The sequence below is a fragment of the Typopeltis vanoorti genome, chromosome 2 (assembly GCF_054136105.1).
Source record: "Typopeltis vanoorti isolate ZY-2024b chromosome 2, IOZ_Tvanoo_1.0, whole genome shotgun sequence".
Classification (NCBI taxonomy): domain Eukaryota; kingdom Metazoa; phylum Arthropoda; class Arachnida; order Uropygi; family Thelyphonidae; genus Typopeltis; species Typopeltis vanoorti.
In genome coordinates, this window is record NC_143550.1 from 12,254,279 (window position 1) to 12,273,272 (window position 18,994).

At 38.4% G+C, this 18,994-nt stretch overlaps 1 protein-coding gene across 3 annotated transcripts in view; it reads left to right on the top strand.

Moving 5' to 3' along the window:
* Window positions 1-18,994, top strand: part of LOC150108820 (actin-1-like) — a 379,189-nt gene that overhangs the window by 97,315 nt on the left and 262,880 nt on the right. For all 3 annotated transcript variants that reach the window (XM_090403503.1, XM_090403511.1, XM_090403519.1), the window contains one exon: window positions 14,008-14,654. In XM_090403503.1, the coding sequence (XP_090259629.1) occupies window positions 14,008-14,654 (647 nt within the window). The remainder of the gene's footprint in view (window positions 1-14,007; window positions 14,655-18,994) is intronic.

Consider the following 18,994-nt stretch of genomic DNA (forward strand, 5'->3'; position numbering starts at 1 on the left):
TGATTCAGCGAGAGAGGCATGTAATGAGGTTGTCTGCAAGGATGGAAAAATCGGAACTCCATGGTGTACACAGGAAGTTAAAGATGCAGTGAAGGAAAAGAAGAAATTATATCAAAAGTTCCTGGCAAGTAAGTCGGCTTGTGCTCTTAGAGAATACAGAGACAAATGTAAGAAAGCTAAACTGTGTAAAACTAGCTAAACAAAAGTCATGGAAGGACTTTGGTAAGAACATAGAAAATAAATATCAAGAAGGTGGCAAGATATTCTGCAGGTTGTTGAAGAACCTCAGATATAGAGGAAAGAGTGCTGTAAAAGGAATTAGAGATGATAAAGGTGAAAACATTTGAAAAAGATATACTTGAAGTATGGAGTAATTACTTCTTAAAATTGCTAAATGAAACAAGCAGTGATGACAGCACAGTGGTAAAAAAACACTGAAGAGGCATACAGTCAGGAATACATATCCATACTTGAAGTATAAAAAAAAAAAGCCATCAAAATCCTGAAATGTGGAAAGGCAGCAGGAGTAGATGATATTCGATCAGAAATGCTCAAATATGGAGATATAATAGTCTTACAGTCCCTGCACTGCATAGTTCAGAAGGCCTAGACAGAGGGACTAATTCCACGTGATTGGAGTAGAGCTCTCATGGTACCCATATAAAAAAAAGGGAAACAAAGCTGAATGTGAGAATTCTAGAGTTTTTCGCTACTGAGTGTTCCTGGTAAGCTATATGCAAGTATACTTGAGAAACAGTTGGGAAGGATTGTTGAAGATAAGCTTGGTGAAGAACAAGCTGAATTTAGCCCAAATAGAGGCTGTCAGAATCATATTTTCACTTTACGAGTTGGTTGAGAAATCATGGAAATATAACAAAGATTTGTATTTAAGTTTTGTAGATCTGGAAAAGGAATATGACAAGGTGCCAAGAGAGGAGCTAGTTAAAACGTTACAGTTATATGATGTCAATGGGACATTATATCAATTATTATTTTTCAGGCCTCCATGGAGTCAAAGACTCATCGTGGGAGGTCCTTCCTAGGAAACACAGTTTATCATGCCACTCCTTAAACTCATTGATCGTTCTTGCTCTCACCACTCTATCAGGCAATGCATTCCATGGTTCAACCACCCTCCATGCAAAAAAAACCACTCCTCACCCTCTTGCTTGCAGTTTCCTTTCGTAACTTCCAGTGATAGCATCTTGTCATCACTCCTTCCTGCTGTTCAACCAAGCGAAAAAAACTCCCAAGTGTCAACCCTGTAGCCATCTCTCTACAGTTTAAAAGTCTCAATCATATCATCTCTCTTTCTTCTATCCACCAAACTCTACAGTCCACATTCTCTCAGCCGATCCTCATAACTAACATTATATAGTCCTGAAACCATCTTTCATCTGCCTTTGTACCCTTTCCACAGTTAATTTATCCCCTTCAAATGGGGACAAAATCTGAGAACAATAGTCTAAGTGTGGTCTGATCAGTCTTATACAATGGAATGAGAACTCTTTTATTTCTGCAGGTCAGCATCCCTCTCATTATTGCAGCAATCCTCTGTGTTATTCACCACCTTTGCAATATATCCCCTGAATTTTACGTTTCTATCAATCCTCAAGACCTTACATTTTGCTGCATTAAACTGACACCCCAATCATTTGTCCATATGTCTAGCTTATTCAAATCCTCTTGCAGGGCTACCACATCTGCACTAATACTAATAACCCTTCCCAGCTTCACATCATCAGCTTATCATGTAGCACCCTGTTAAATCCAAGAAAATGGTAGTATATGCCTTTCCCTCATCTACTGCTCCTGTAACTTCATTATAAAAGGCTAGCATATTACTAAAACAAGAGCGCCCCTTAACAAATCCATGTTGACTCTCACAGGTAACATTACCCTCATCTGCCCAATGCTGTATATGGCCCCTGACTAATTTCTCCAAGATCTTAACAAATACTGATGACACACAAACTGGCCTATAATTAGACACTTCCAGTCTGCTACTGCCCTTATGCAATATCACTATCTTATCTCTCTTCCATTCCCTGGGCTCCTTTCCTGTAGCCAGACTTTCATTGAAAAGCTAGGTCAAAGGAGCTGTCCTTTGTTGAACAATTCCACTATGTCCTCTGGATCAGTCACTCTATTCCCATTTTTATCCCAAAATGTCATTCTTCCACAATCATTTCTCCTCCTACTGGCCACATAGCCAGAAAATTCCGTGGGATTTTCTTTGGATCTTAGGGCCATATCTTTTCTCATATTCCAGTTTCGCCTTCCTTACCATACTAATCACTCTCCTAGCCTGTGTCTTATGTTCTTCATGCATTTGCTCTTCACCTATCTCCTTATATCTCTTCCATTGCCTCTTCTTCACATGCATGTTTAATATTGTTTGTCATCCACTTTACTCCATATTGTGTCCTCTTTTTCACTTGTGGAATACAGCTTACTATTGCTGCTAATAATTATTCCTTCACAATTTCCCAAGCAGTAATGATATCCTGGCCTTCCAATTCTTCCCTCCATGAAACTTCCCCAAATTTATGTCTAAGACTATTATAATCACCTGGCTTATAATTCCACATAACGTTCCCATCTCTTTAATACTCCTGCATGTTTATTCATCTTCCAAGTCCAAACCACATGGTCACTCTCTAGAAATGGTGGGAGAGATGTTATCTCAGTTATTATCAACTCTTCTTATGCTATGACCAAATCCAAAACTTTTGAACCTCTTGTTCCTGCTTTTTAAATTCTGCAATATCCTTAAGTTCCTCTGATTCATTAACATCAGTTCTCATATCAGTTATTGCCTACATAAGATCGCTGATATGAGAGTCCTGAGAATGATGGGCATGAACAGATGCCATCAATGGCAATATCATATTAAAAATGAGGATAATAGGAAAGAACTTGACATTGTCAACATCCAGGAGTGCATTAGCAGAGCTAGTCTCAGGTGGTATGGTCACTTAAGCAGAATGGGAGAGGAAAGATTAGCAAAACAAATGTTCTCTTCCAGGTTGACAGGAAAAAGACCTAGAGGAAGACCAAGATATAGATGGATGGAAATAGTAAAAAGTGCCTTAGAAGACAGAAATATGAGATCTGATAATATTGGAGTCTTGACGGGTCACAGACTGATTTGCAGGAAAATTGTAGATAGGAAGTTAATAAATTTTTCTTGTAGTACTATCATATTCTGTTCATCCCTTGAGGGTATATATATATATATCAGGAATTGGATGATATTGTCCACAAACCATTCCCTCACAGACCTTGCTGTATTAACCTGACAATGCTTGGCAGGTAGCATTGTCATGCTGATACAGGCAATAGTCATCACCGAATTGATCTTCTACTGTAGACAGTACGCTAAGGGCCAAAATGTCCTTATACTCTTCCACATTTAGATTTCCGTGTAGTGTTATGAGAGAGCGAAGTCCATTCCATGAAAAACAGCTCCACACAGTTACGCCACCTCCTCCAAATTTCACTGCCTGCACTACACAAGCTTGCAGGCATCATTCTCCAGGCATTGCTACATGGTAAAGTGTGATTCATCACTCCAAATCACACATTTCCAGTTGTCCACTGTCTAGTGGTGTCGCTCTTTACACCACTGCATACGGTGCTTAGCATTCACAAGAGAAATGTTTGGTTTATGGGTTGCTGCTCGATGTCTGACGATTTCCACGAATCGCCCTCTTGAATGCTCGACGGTCCCGCTGTGTCATTAAATGCAGCCTACCCAACTGTGGTTTTGTTGTGGTTGTGCCTTCGCAATCAAGTCACCAACTGTTGCCTTGGACAACTTGAGGAGGGTTGAAATGTCTGACAGATTTCATACTGATGTGACAACCAATAACTAGTCTACATTTGTAGTAATTTGTAAACTGACATCTAGACATCAGTTAACAAATTAGAGGGGGGTGTCAGGATACTTTTGATCAGATAGTGTATATCTTCTTTGGTATTTTGGAAAAATTCTGCAAGATCAGTGGATTAACTACTAATGCAGACAAGACGATTAAAAATTTTCTGGAAAGTGATCTTGGAGGCATTCCTTTTGGACCAACCCCTAAGAGAGAGAGAACCCCTCATTATATTTGGAATTCCTTTCTCTACTTACCCAATATTACCAGTTCAAGAATTTATATACAAGAACTTTGAAACCTTAGAAGACTGGAAAATAGGGCCATGCCACTTTCCTTTTCTTCTAAATCTAGTACTGAAAACCATAATCTTTCCTGCTCAGTTGGCCATAATAATATTACAGACATCACAGATGCTGAAGAAAAGCAATTATATAGCAAGTGTGTGACTAATTTTGGTCTAGCTGATACCTGGAAGTTAAAAAGGAATTTCTTCAACTATCAAAGTAGCTTTGAGGATTTGGGCTTCCAGTCTTAAAGTTCTGCTATTTAAGCAATACATCTTCAAAAATCCATAAAATATTGCAGACTTTCTCCTGTACTACTTAGGTTTTCATATTCTCCTGTTTGGAGTAAATGATTATAAAGGTTCAAAAGCTGAGATTGTTCCTGAATACTACAACACTCTGGCATTGGCAAATTTTTTGCCATGAACTTCCACAGTTGGATACTGACAACAATACTTTGTTTCATAACTTATTGAAGTTCCAAGAATACCCTAACAGGAGGGATCTTACTTGAAGAATTGCATATGGGTGCCTTCCAGTCAGTACCATCAAATGGAGATACTTTTAACATCGGAGATCAAATCTGTGATATCTGTTACCGATTGAAACAGTAGAACATGCATTCTATATCTGCCCTCTTGCCCTGTGTATTTGGAATAGATTATGTATTGTGTTGGGCATTTCATCACTTACAACAGAACAGGTTTTTTTTTTGCAGTACCCACCTCCTGTCAGCAATGGGAATAGAATTTTGATTTTCATAATTCATGAATTAAAATACCATTTATGGAAGGTTAGAAAGAAATATGGATTTGAAAACTAGCAATATGACATCCAAATGCTTTATAATATTGTATTGTGGAAATTTTAGGGGGGAATGAGATTCTGTTTATTTTTGCTATGAGAGGTTTTTTTAAATAGTTCCATTCTCTTTATTCAATGTGGTCTTATAGTCAATTGCGAGGATGACAAGAGCAATCCCAGGCAGAGAAGGCTAACCAGCTGGGTATTAGTAATCTTTGTGCTTTAGTTTCAATTGGTCTTTTGGTCATTTATCTATATGAGACTGGTGAAAATGGAAAACTTGATAGCCTTTGGCTATATGATAGAGAAAAGGCCTCAGCTCTTTTATATCATCTCTCATACTATCTGTCTTTTCTTTTTCCTAATACTATTAGGCTCTCTAGCATCCCTATATTAACTATTCTAGGCATACAATGAACACCCCTTTACTTTTTCACCTCAATGAAGGTCAAAACCAGTCTGGGTAATGACCCTTCTCATAATGCATAGACATTATACATGTCTGTAAGGATACATGCTATGGGATACTAAGGCAAACGATGGGAAATCATTAGCATCTATATATATAAAAGTCGGCGCCAAGTACTGCGGACGTGTTTTGAAGAGCTCCTGATTCAGATAAGTTTTTACTAGGAATAATTAAGTATATATGCGTAATTGTTTGAGTAAGAGCGGCTGTAAACGTTGTACGCTACCGGTATTATTAGTGTGGGTTTTTTTTTCTTGTCTAAACTAAATTACGAAATCGTTATTATTAGACCTATAACCGGCAGAGAGAAAAAAAAAATGGCGGCGGCATTGTCATTCCATGATTTGAATGTAGATTTCAGTCGTTTCGTTAAGTGTGAGGTCTGTTATATGTATTCCTTCGATTACATAAATGATTTGTGGATGTTTAGTGCGGATGGAAGAAGGGTGTGTGCGAAGTGTGACCTGAACGAAGAACTAATGAATGCGAATATGAAATTGATGACAGAAAGTGCTAGTACCGATTGTATCGCGATTGCACGTTTGAAAGAAAAGGATAGTGAGCAAGAGAAGCGAAAAAATGTTAAAAAATCAGGAAAAAAGAAAAAGAGCGATTTGACAACCGTAACGGATGTTAAAATGGACGAAAGTGAGGTGGAAAGAAACGAAATTGAGAGAACGAATGAAAGTAGAACTTGCGTAATGCAGAAATCGCAAGTAAAAAAAAATCGAAAGAATAAATGATGGCGAAAGTTCGACGCATGTTGGACCGAAAGTACTGAAACAAAGAAAGATGAATGACAGTAAAAGTGAGAAGAATGATAGCGAAAGTTGGACGCATGTTAGTCCGAAAGTACGGAAACAAAGAAAGATAAATGAGAGTGAAAGTGAGAAGAATGATAGTGAAAGTTGGACGTATGTTGGACCGAAAGTACGGAAACAAAGAAGGATGAATGAGAGGGAATGTGAGAAGAGGGGGTCGAGAGTTAGAAAGTTAGAAAGATTTAATGATAGAGAGAATGTGTCGCGAGGTTCGGAAAGTGAATTAGATTGGATGAGGCAAGAAATGAAATGGATGCGGAATGAAATTAAGAGAATTCAGGTCAAAACTATTACAATAAATCATGATGGCATGAAAGAGTTAACGAAAGATGAGCGAGTGGCATTGTATGGCGACTCCATTATTAAAGGTGTGCTAGAGGATAAAATGCACAAGGTATGTTTTCCAGGCAGTAAAATAAGTAGAGTGATTGAGGCATTGGATATGAGGCGGGAGCGAGCAAAAGAGTTAATTGTATTAATTGGTACAAATGATTTGAGAGAGAACAAAGAGCATGTCAAAATGAATGTCAAGAGACTGCTTGGAAAGATAAAAGAGAATAGTGTGACAGGAAGGGTGGTCAGTGTGTTGCCTAGGTATGATTGTGGTGAAATGAGGCGGAGAGCAAGGATTATGAATGGTATTCTGGCTGAAATGTGTGAGGAGACGGGAGTACAGTTTGTTAATGTGTGGAATGAGTTTGAGGGACGAAGTGAGCTGTATGGGAGCGATGGACTGCATTTGAGTGGTTATGGTGTGAGTCACTTGGAGAGACTGCTGCTGGAAGGTAGAGAAGTGAATAGAGAAAATGAATCAGATCGAGAGGGGAGTGATGTGGAAGAGCAGGAGAGTAAGACAGGAGAGATTGAAGAAGTGGAAAACAATGGAGAGGTGAGTGGTATGAGTATAGAAAATGAGAGAATGGGTGTGCAAGAGGAGCAGGGAAACGGGGAGGCCCAGGGTGGACAGGGATACACAGCGTGAGAAAGGTGGATGCTCCAAGAGGAGGTGAGAGCATGTGTAGGCAGGAAAGTAATGGGATGACCAGGGATCAAGAGGAAACAGATGTTGTTGCAAAGGGTTCTAAAATGAAGAAGCAGAAAGAGAAATGGCCCCAGTTCAGCATGGAGAGAGCACATCGAGTGAATGGTATCAGTGGAACTAGCTGTAGATCCAGAAATGAGTTGTTGTGTTTGTATACCAATGCTAGAAGCATAAGAAACAAGGCGGATGAAATGGTTGCACTAATTGCGTCTGTGCACCCAGAGATTGTCGGAATAAGTGAGACATGGTTAGATGAGGACGGCATCCTGAAAGGAATAGAGATGGAAAGGTATGATGTGTTTCGTGAGGATAGAAGGGATAAAAAGGGAGGGGGAGTGCTATTGATGATAGAGAAAGAGTTATGTCCATACAAGGTAGAGATGCAAGAGGGAAATAGGGCCAGTGGTTTTGAGGCAGTATGGTGTGAGATAGAGGTGAATAGAATCAAATACTTGGTGGGATGTTGTTATAGACCTGGTAATGTAGATGGTGGTGATAGTGAAATGTATAGTCAAATAAGCCAAGCAAATAAGAAAAGGGTGATCATTATGGGTGATTTTAATTATGGCAATATAGACTGGAATGAAGAGATAGCGACTGGAAGTAAAGAAAATGAGTTTCTTGAGTTTTTGAGGGATAACTACCTCAGACAGTATGTAACAGAGGGCACACGAGGATTAAGGGTCTTGGATTTGGTCATCTCATCGGAGGATGTAATTATAAATGAGATGTCAAATCATCCACCAATTGGTGAAAGTGACCATGAGGTGATTACCTGGGTGGTTGCCAGCAGTGCAAGGACCCCTGTGAAAAAAGGGTATATGTGGAACTACAAGGGGGGGTGATTATGAAGAGCTCAGGAGACAGCTTGCAGATGTAGCATGGAATGAGGAGTTAGCTGGAAAAGAGATCAATGCAGCTTGGGGGATTTTCAAAAACTATTTAGTAGATGCAATGTCTAAATGTATACCATGGGTGAGAAGGTTAAATAAGGTAGGTGTGAGATGGATGAATAAAGAGATTAAGCATGCAATACAGAAAAAAAAGTCATTGTGGAGACAGCATAAGAGAAGTGGAAGTAACCAATTTCATGAGGTCTACAAAGACCAGGCAAGGAGGGTGACTTGGTTGGTGAGAGTAGCTAAAGAGAGGTATGAACAGCAGTTAGCTAATGAAGCCAAAAAGAATCCTAGGGAGTTCTTTCGATATGTAGCCAGCAAAAGAAAGAATGATTATGGAAGGATGACATTGATTGGAGGAAATGGTATAAAGACAGCTGTTGCAGAATGTGTTGTGGAGATACTTAATGAGCAATTCATAAAGATCTTTCAATCTTGTGAATGTGACTTCATGGAGAGATTAAGAGCAGTTGATGATGGGGAGGAGAGACTGAGTGTAAGTGAGCAAGAGGTGTTTGGGGAGTTGAGTAAACTAGATGTAAATAAGGCTGTGGGACTTGATAATATATCACCACGTATTCTGAAGGAGTGTGCTAGAGAGTTGACACCTGCCTTGACATATTTTTTTAATACGAGTTTTGCACTTGGTCAAGTTCCTAAAGAGTGGAAGGAGGGCAAGATTGTGCCACTTCATAAAGGAGGTGATCGAACCCAAGCATCAAACTATAGGCCTATCTGTGTGATAGGTGTTGTGGTTAAGTTGTTGGAGAAGCTTGTGAGAACTAGGATCCAGAGTTGGGTTGACAACAATGGTATAATTTTTGATGGACAGCATGGATTTGCTAAAGGGAGGTCATGTTTTAGTAATCTACTTACTTATTACAATAAAGTGACTGCTTCCTTGGACAGAGGAGAAGGATACATAGTAATATACTTGGATTTCGCAAAAGCTTTTGATAGAGTACCTCATGATAAGTTGACAGTCAAACTAGAGCAGATGGGGTTGGATATTAGATTAGTGCATTGGATTGGAGACTGGCTATCTGATAGGTATCAACAAGTTGTGTATGGGGGTGCAATATCCAGGAAAAGGAAAGTCACTAGTGGAGTGCCTCAGGGGTCTGTTTTAGGGCCATTACTATTTAACTTATATATTAATGATATTGGTGAAGATTTGGATGGAGATATTCAGTTGTTTGCAGATGATGCAAAGTTGGGACGAACCATAAAGAGTAGTGAAGATGTTGTGGCCTTGCAAGAAGACTTGAATAAATTGAGTGATTGGGCAAGCAAATGGGGATGTGAGTTCAATGTTGCAAAATGTAAGGTTTTAAAATTTGGAAAACAAAGAAGGGATGCAGAATTTATGCTTGGTGAGAATATATTGTTGGAAGTAGAGGAAATAAGAGATCTGGGGGTGATAGTGGATAAGGATCTAAAATTTAGGGGACACATCGCCAAAATTGTGAAGACAACACAAAGACTTCTGGGAATGATGCGGAGGACACTGACATGTAGAAGTAGGGAGATACTTGTTCCAATGTATAAGGCTTTGATTAGGCCACACTTGGACTATTGTGCCCAGATTTGATCACCGGGTTTTCAGAAGGATGAAGAGATGTTGGAAAGGGTCCAAAGGCGAATGACTAAGGTAGTTTCTGACCTCTGGAATGTTGAGTATGAGGAAAGATTGAAAAGATGTAATTTGCAGAGTCTCGTGGAGAGAAGGAAGAGGGGAGATATAATAGAGACTTACAAGTTGGTAAGGGGTTGTTATAGGATCAATGGTGGAGAAGTTCTACAGCGAATAGTGGGAGATCAGGGGAGAACCAGAGGTCATCCCTGGAAACTGTACAAGGAGGGTGTGAGTAAGGGAGTGCGAGGCAGGTTTTTTTCGTGCAGAGTTGTGAGTGATTGGAATGCCCTGCCTGAGAGCGTGGTGTCTGCAAGTAGTTTGAATGTGTTTAAGACATGGTATGATGAGATGTGTGTGTAAGATAAAAGGACCTCCTAGATGAGTCTTTGACTCCATGAGGTCTTGTTTTAATAATAATAATAATAATAATATAAGTTGCCCACTCCTGAAGTTACTTCAGGTGCAAAATTTGTTTGCTAACACTTGGATACAGGTTGAAACCAAGAATATAATTTCTTGGCATCTTTAATTTATAGTATAACGAAGTGAAAAAACTTCAACAACCAATTAATCCTATGCACTATTTTGGATGCCATAGCAACATGCCCTCTGAACTTCAGCTTTCTCTCTAATCCCCCTTTGCAAGTCCCTAACCTAATCAATCTCTTGGAGTACAGCTTCATCAGTGTGGTACTCATCTTATACTTTAATCCCAAAATGCATAACTTGACACTTTTCCACATTGAAATGATATCCATTTTCTTTTGCACCTGATGTCAGCTGATTTAAATCATGCAAGCTCACTACATAAGCTTGATTAATTATTGTGCTATCCAACTTTGCATTATCAGCAAACAACTGAATCTCCCTTCAAGCCATTTCCTATATCATTTTTGTACAAAAACAATAACAGCCCAAGCACAGAGCCCTGAGACACACCACTGGTCACCTGCTTCATCATGGACTCTGCTCCTCCATACACTACTTTCTGGTATCTGTCCATGAGCCATTCTCTTATCCACATAACCAGTTTAATATCCATTCCCATTTGTTCCAATTTGTATAACAGTTTCATGGGATATCCTTCAAAAGCCTTAGTAAAATTCAGCAGCATCACTGTGTAGCCATCCCCCTTGTCCAACTCAGCTGTCACTCTATTATAGAAAGTTAATAAATTACTAAAGCAAGACTGACCTTTAACAAAACCATGTTGGTCCCCATAGAGTATCACTGTTATCTACCCATTCCTGAATTGTAATTTTAACCAACTTATCCAATACTTTTACCACTACTCCTGAGATGGTGATTGGGCTGTAATTTTCTACCACAGTCTTAGATCCTCCTTGAACTCTTTCCCACTCCCTAGGGATATTACCAGAGTTCAGACTTAAGTTAAAAAGTCAAGTAAGACACATTGACAATTCCTTTGCACATTCGTGTAATACTCAAGCTGATATCCCCTCCAAACGTACAGCAGTATTTGCATTTAAATTCTGCAATATCCTTAAGTACCTCTGATTCATTAACATCAGTTCTCATATCAGTTATTGCTATGTAAGACACAGAAATACCCTTTGGTGATACTTTCAAAAGTGGTCACTCAGTAACTTGACAATTACATATGACTCAAGTCATCTCGCTACCATCAAGTGCCCACTAAAGTTATACTTCCAAAATTGTGGTATGAGCAGCAGTTAGCTAATATGGCAAAAAAAATCCTGAGAAATTTTTTTCGATATGCGACCAGTAGAAGAATAATGCTACTATTTCACGTGTTTTGAGGGAATGTTCTGGAGAGTTAACAGTAGTATTTACAAATCTTTTTAACATGAGTTTCACTTCTTTGGAGCTTGGCACTGGGCCAAGTTCCAAAGCAGAGGAAATAGGGTAAAATTGTTCTGATTTATCAGAAAGGTTGATAAGACTAGGGCTTTGAATTATAGGCCAGTCTGTGTGTCTGGAGTTGTGGTTAAGGTATTAGAGAGGTTACTTAGGACAAAGATTCAGAATTGAGTTGACAACAGAAAAACATTTTGGTGGTCAGCATGGATTTATTAAAGGAAGATCATATTTTAGCAATCAAGTGACAAATGCATTGGATAAGGGTGTCGCATACACATTGGTATATTTTGATTTTGCAAAGGCCTTAGGTAAATTGTCATATGGCTTGCTGTTAATTAAATGGAAATGGATGGGCTGAACAGTAGATCAGTTCACTGGATTGGAGATTGGATATCTGATAGGTATCTTATAACAAGTTGTCTGTGGAGGAGCAGTATTCCAGAAGAGGAAAGTTACTAGTGGTGTACCCAGTAGGGTCTGTTTTTGGGTCCATGGCTGTTTAAGATGTAAATGATATTGGGAGAGTTCTGAATGGTAATATGGTATTTGTTTGCAGATGATGAAAAGCTGGGGTGAGCTATCAGGTGTAGAGCAGATGCTGTGGATTTGCAAGATGACTTGAATACACTGGCTGATGGGTAAATGAATGGGGATGATAATTTAATATTGCAAAGAGTAAAGTTTTGAAATTTGGGAAGGAGATGGGATGTAGAGTACATAGTCAGTGGAAATATCTTGGAAAAGGTAGAGGACATGAAAGATCTGGAAGTGATTGTGGACAATCAGGAAGGTAATCAGGAGTTAACTGAATTTAATTGATAAACTATGTACCCTTATTTTTCCATTTTTCCATATAATTCCATTAACAAAAATTTGCATCAGTATTTGTAATTCTTTGTCTCTTAGAAAATGTAAAACTTAAAGTGGAAATGCTAATATATAGGCTAACTTCAAGCCCACTATTCTGTTTTAGATAAGAGTGGGGAATTGAGACTGATAGTGTATTGTCTATTAATTGTCTTCTGACTATTTTTGCCTGTCTGTACAGGATGAAACCATTCAATCTTATCATGAGACTGGTCGAGTCACCTTTAGCTGTAAATCCCTTATAATGATTCTACATGATCTAGATGGATTTAAAGAGTCTTTCCAAAAAAAGGTCATTTTTCAGAACTTACCAATGTATTTTTGCACCTGCAGGTTGTAATTTGAAACCACTTGATGACATTCATCTTGGGACAAAGAAGAATTTAATGCTAATTCAGCTGAATTGGTCTGTGTATAGGTATTTCTAGAAAAAGAGAATAAATCTAGTTTGGTTCTGATGGTAAGGTTGGTTGGATGATAAGAATTTTTTGACACATCTTTTTAAGTGCAAGAGAAATATTAAGAAAAGCAAATTTGGTATCTGTACAAAGTTAGCAGCTTTGCAAGATAACAAAGCATATGAGAATTGCAGAGTTTCTTGTAGGTTTGAGCATCTTATAGATGTGTTAATGCCAGGAAAGAGGACATAAGTGAGATTTATGTAAGAATATGAGTATTATTAAATGTAAAGGTAGTTGAAGCCAGGACTCTTCTGATCACATTGTATTCACCTATGCTGAAGAACAGTGAATTTTTCAGCATGAATTGCTTTGACATTTTCTTATCTTATAGCTTAAATGAAGTAGCACTGAAATTTTGTGACATGCAGCAAAATGAAGAGAATGAAATTAGTGTAGTAGTAGGAGGAGATATAATTGAGACATAAGCAGGGGTTATCAAGTTGACATGGGAGAGAGGGTGGTGGTGGGGGGTAGAACAAGTGGCCATTGCTGGAAACTGTAAGGAGGGTGTGAGCAAAGGAGCAGGTTCTTTGTATGGAGAATGTTCGTTGAGTGGAATGCATTACCTGAGTGTTATGAATGACACATTGAATCAGTTTAAGGCACGGTTGGATGAGCATCTTGTGTGATAATGTGTACCTACCACAATGAGTAACTGACTCCATGGAGGTCAGATATTAATAATAATTTCTGTAAACAACTATGGATGAACAAAAGTTGAAGTTGAGAAGTCTCTCTCATGCAGATCTTTGTGTTCCTGAATTAAGGAAATATGAAGGAAGTAAACCATCTACTGTGATACTCTGAGCACCAAAGAGGGAACTGATCACGTAATTATAAAGGGTAGATTCTCTATACAGCAAGCACTTAAATTCTTTACAAATGCAATATATATTATTTGATAGTTTTCTTTTCATGTTATAAACATTTCTTACATAACTTAATTAATTTATAGATGTATATTCACTTTAATAATTCAGATTTATATATTTTAATAGGCTGGTTTGGAACACATTCTAAACCTACTGCCATAGAAAAATGGAAGACTCCTGGTTATAACACCTATGAAGGTAATAATCCAAAACAGGACACTGCTCATTTCTTTAAATCTGTTTGTGATGAAGATAGTGGAAAAGGCTCATTGTTGGATTGCAACATCTCTTTCAGTACTCCTGAAAATTCACTTCACTACAACAAAAGTGATAGATTTTCAACTTCCTCTCCTCGTGCTTTCAGTCTCCCTAATCTAATAGATTGTCGATACCAGTTGCTCTCTTCAAAAGAAATTCAGAGTATATCACTCATAAATTTAAACACAAAGAATGAAACTAAAAACTTGGGACATATTGATGATGTGGCTATTAGTCCTAAGATGCCAGTGCCAAAATGTGATACAGAGATACAAAATAATCTGAAAAATTCCGATTATTGTGAAGACGTTGGTGGTTCTCTTACAGCGTGTCTCAATTTAAATGAAGAAAAGTATATTCCACAGAAAACTCTGGATAGAAATAACGTACAGAAGTGTATTTCCGAAAACTTAGAGAAACTATGTGCCAATACAGACATAAAAGTTAAACAAGATTATGAAATAAATGAAATATGCCATAAACCATCCACTGTTAGAGGATATGAATGGGATATTGTAAGTGCATGTTAATTTTAATAATAATTAATCTATTTAGTGAAGTAAATAGAATAGAGTAATTTTCCTTAGTATACTTAGATGCAACTACACTTTATTATTATTATTCAGGAATTCATGGAGTCCAAAGACTCATGTTGGGAGGTCCTTCCTAAGAACATAGTCTGTCAAGACTCATCGAGGGGAGGTCCCCCCCCCTAAGAAACACATGTCTATCATACCACTCTTTAAACACTCATTGACCGTTCTCGCTCTCACCAGGCAATGCATTTCACGGTTCAACCACCCTCCATGCAAAGAAACCACTCCTCACCCTCTTGCTCACAGTTTCCTTTCATAACTTCCAGGGATGGCCTCTTGTCATCACTCCTTCCTGCTGTTCATCCAAGCAAAAGAACTCCCCAGTGTCAACCCTGTAACCACCTCTCACCAGTTTAAAAGTCTCAATCATATCACCTCTCCTTCTTCTATCCACCAAACTCTGCAGTCCACATTCCCTCAGCCCAATCCTCATAACCAAAATTGTACAGTCCTGAAACCATCTTTGTCATCCGTCTTTGTACCCTTTCCACAGTTAATTTATCCCCTTCAAATCCTGGGGACCAAATCTGAGAACAATAGTCCAAGTGTGGTCTGATCAGAGACTTATACAATGGAATGATAACCGTTTTATCTCTGCAGGTCAGTGTCCTTCTCATAATTGCAGCAATCCTCTGTGTTACCTTCACCACCTTTGCAATATGTCTCCTAAATTTCAGGTTTCTATCAATCATCAACCCCAGATCTCTTGTCACCCCTACTTCCTCCAGTATAACTCCTCCCATAGAGTATGCAGCATCCCATCGATGTTTCCCAAACCTCAAGACCTTACATTTTGCTGCATTAAACTGAGACCCCATTCATTTGCCCATCTATCTAGCTTATTCAAATCCTCTTGCAGGGCTGCCGCATCTGCACTATTGCTAATAATCCTTCCCAGCTTTGCATCATCTGCAAACAACTGAACATTCCCCTGGAATCCACTGACAATGTCATTGATATAAAGGTTAAACAATATAGGTCCCAACACTGAGCCCTGTGGGACCCCACTTGTAATCCTCTGCCTGCTTGAAACTGCTCCACCATACACGACTCTCTGATACCTATCAGACAGCCAATCCTGAATCCAGTTGACCAATCTGATATCCCGACCCATGTGCTGCAACTTAAATATCAGCTCATCATGTGGCACTCTGTCAAATGCCTTCGCTAAGTCTAAGAAAATTGCAGTATATGCCTTTCCCTCATCTAATGTTCTTGTAACTTTATTATAAAAGGCTAGCATATTGCTAAAACAAGAGCGCCCTTTCACAAATCCATGTTGACTCTCACAGATAACATTACCCTCATCTGCCCAATGCTGTATACGGTCCCTCACTACTTTCTCCAAGATCTTAACAACTACTGATGACACACAAACTAGCCTATAATTAGACACTTTCAATTTGTTATCACCTTTATGCAATGGCACTATCTTACCTTCCTCCCATTCCCTGGGCACCTTTCCCGCAGCCAGACTTTCATTGAAAAGCCAGGTCAATGGCACTGTCAATTCCCTAGCACATTCTCTCAAAACTCTTGGTGAAATACCATCCAGTCCCAAAGCTTTACTGACATCCAGAGTACTCAGTATCTGAAACACACTCTCCTCCTGTACCTCTAAACCTCAAACCTACCCTATCCCTCTAGCATTAAAACTGACTCCTCTAGGATGAAATACTCCAATAAAGTGTTCATTGAACAATTCCACTATGTCCTCTGTATCAGTCACTCTGTTTCCATTTTTATCCCACTGTATCATGTTTCTGCAGTCATTTCTTTTCCTACTGGCCACATAGCTAAAAAAATTCCCTAGGATTTTCTTTGGATCTTAGGGCCAATTGTGCAACATGTAAGTGTAGTTCTTCCACTTAAACATGTATAGAGGTGAATATTATTCAATCATAGCAAACCTTGTAGAGTGGTTACTATACATAATTCATTTGCTTTAATGCTTTTATTTGTAGTTCCATATTCCTAAATGACAGTCACATCAGAAAATAACATTCTATACCAGTTCATTGAACACTGCATGACAATGAATCTTATATATAATTGTTCTCTCTCTCTCTGCTCTATTTGTATATAATTTATTGCTTATTTTTCTTACCTTGGAATGTGCAAGTTCATATGGTATGCATATTAAAGGCAAACATTAATGTTATATTTAAAAAACATACAATAGATTCAAGATTTTCCATTCATTATTTATTTTTCCTTTGAGCACAAGCATAGTTTGACAGAACACTGATCCACCTAACAAAGTGGAACCAGATGCAGTAATTTAAAAATATATTGAATGTCTTCCGGATCAAGTATATAATAGACATAATTCAACTTTGTTTTTAATTGAGTAGTTCAACAAAAAAAAACAATTACTGTGAGAAAGTGAAAATCGTCAGTATTTTACTTCAATATGATAAAAATGAATTAAGAAGAAAGGCTATGATGGCAAATGATTCAATGTATAGGCTGAGTAGAAGGAATGGATGCGAGTTTTTGGATGTGTAGAGTAAGCCTGAGGGAAGATTGGATTTGTATAAGAGGGATGGCCTACACCTGAATGCATATGATATCAGGAGTCTAAAAAAACTAATAACAGGTATGAGACCTAACACAGAGTCAGGGAAACTAAATCATAAAGGGAGGAATGGTAAAAATCTTAGTTTAAGAGCAACAATGTTATATAACTGTATTAATGATGGAAATGATATCCTGGGATATGATTTAATTTTTACTATTCCATTTATTCTCTGTTGAAACCATTTAAAAACTTCAAGTTGTAAAAGTAATACCAAATTAACACTTGTGTTGATCAGTTTCAAATTACTGAATGCCCAGATCAAGATGAGGAGAAAATTGTTTCTATAGCGTTGCATTCAGCAGCAAGAATTTTTTTATTCCTTCATAAACAAAAAATGAGATCTTCTTGTAAACATAAGTGAGAATAGGATAGATTTTAATGAATTTGCTACAGAACTTCACTAACAGTTAATAAATATTATTATTATTAACATCCCAAGACCTCATTGAGTCAAAGACTCATCTAGGAGGTCTTTTATCACACACACAGCTCATCATACCGTGTTTTAAACACATTCAAACTCTATGCAGACACCACATTCTCAGGTAAGGCATTCCAATCATTCACAACTCTGCACGAAAAAAACCTGCCTCTCACTCGCATCCTCTTTATATAGTTTCCAGGGATGACCTCTGGTTCTCCCCTGATCTCCCACTATTCTTTGTAAAACTTCTCCAGCATTGATCCTATAACCACCCCTTACCAACTTGTAGGTCTCTATCATATCTCCCCTCTTCCTCCTGTCCACCAGACTCTGCAAATTACATCTTCTCAATCTTTCCTCATACTCGGCATTCCAGACATCAGAAACTACTTTAGTCAGTCTCCTTTGGACCCTTTCCAACATCTCTTCATCCTTCTGAAAACCCGGTGACCAAATCTGTGCACTTAGTCCGTGTGTGGCCTAATCAAAGCCTTATACAATGGAACAAGAATCTCCCTAGTTCTACACGTCAGTGTTCTCTGCATCATTCCCAGAAGCCTTTGTGTTGTCTTCACAATTTTGGCAATGTGTCCCCTAAATTTTAGATCCTTATCCACTATCACCCCCAGATCTCTTATTTCCTCTACCTCCAACAATATATTCTCACCAAACATAAGTTCTGCATCCCATCTTTGTTTTCAAATTTTAAAACCTTACATTTTGCAACATTGAACTCGCATCCCCATTTCCGTGCCCAATCACTCAATCTATTCAAGTCTTCCTGTAAGGCCACAACATCTTCACTACACTTCATGGTTCATCCCAACTTTCCATCATCTGCAAACAACTGAATATCTCCATCTAAATCTTCACCAATATCATTAATATACAAGTTAAATAGTAATGGCCCTAAACAGACCCCTGAGGCACTCCACTAGTGACTTTCCTTTTCCTGGATATCGCACCCCCATACACAACTTGTTGATACCTATCAGATAGCCAGTCTCCAATTCAATGCACCAATCTAATATCCAACCCCATCTGCTCTATAATAAATTTAGTTTAATCCTTTATCCAAGTGTGAGCAAATAAAGTTTGTGCCTGAAAGTATCTTCAGGACTGGGGTAAGGTGGTACAATACCAGGGCACTCCTTGCAAAGGTGGAGCAAGATACCAACACTCTTATCTCAGTATCTCCCATAATGCAAAACACATCTCCTTGCGGATATGTCTCCGCAAGGAGATGTTTTGCAT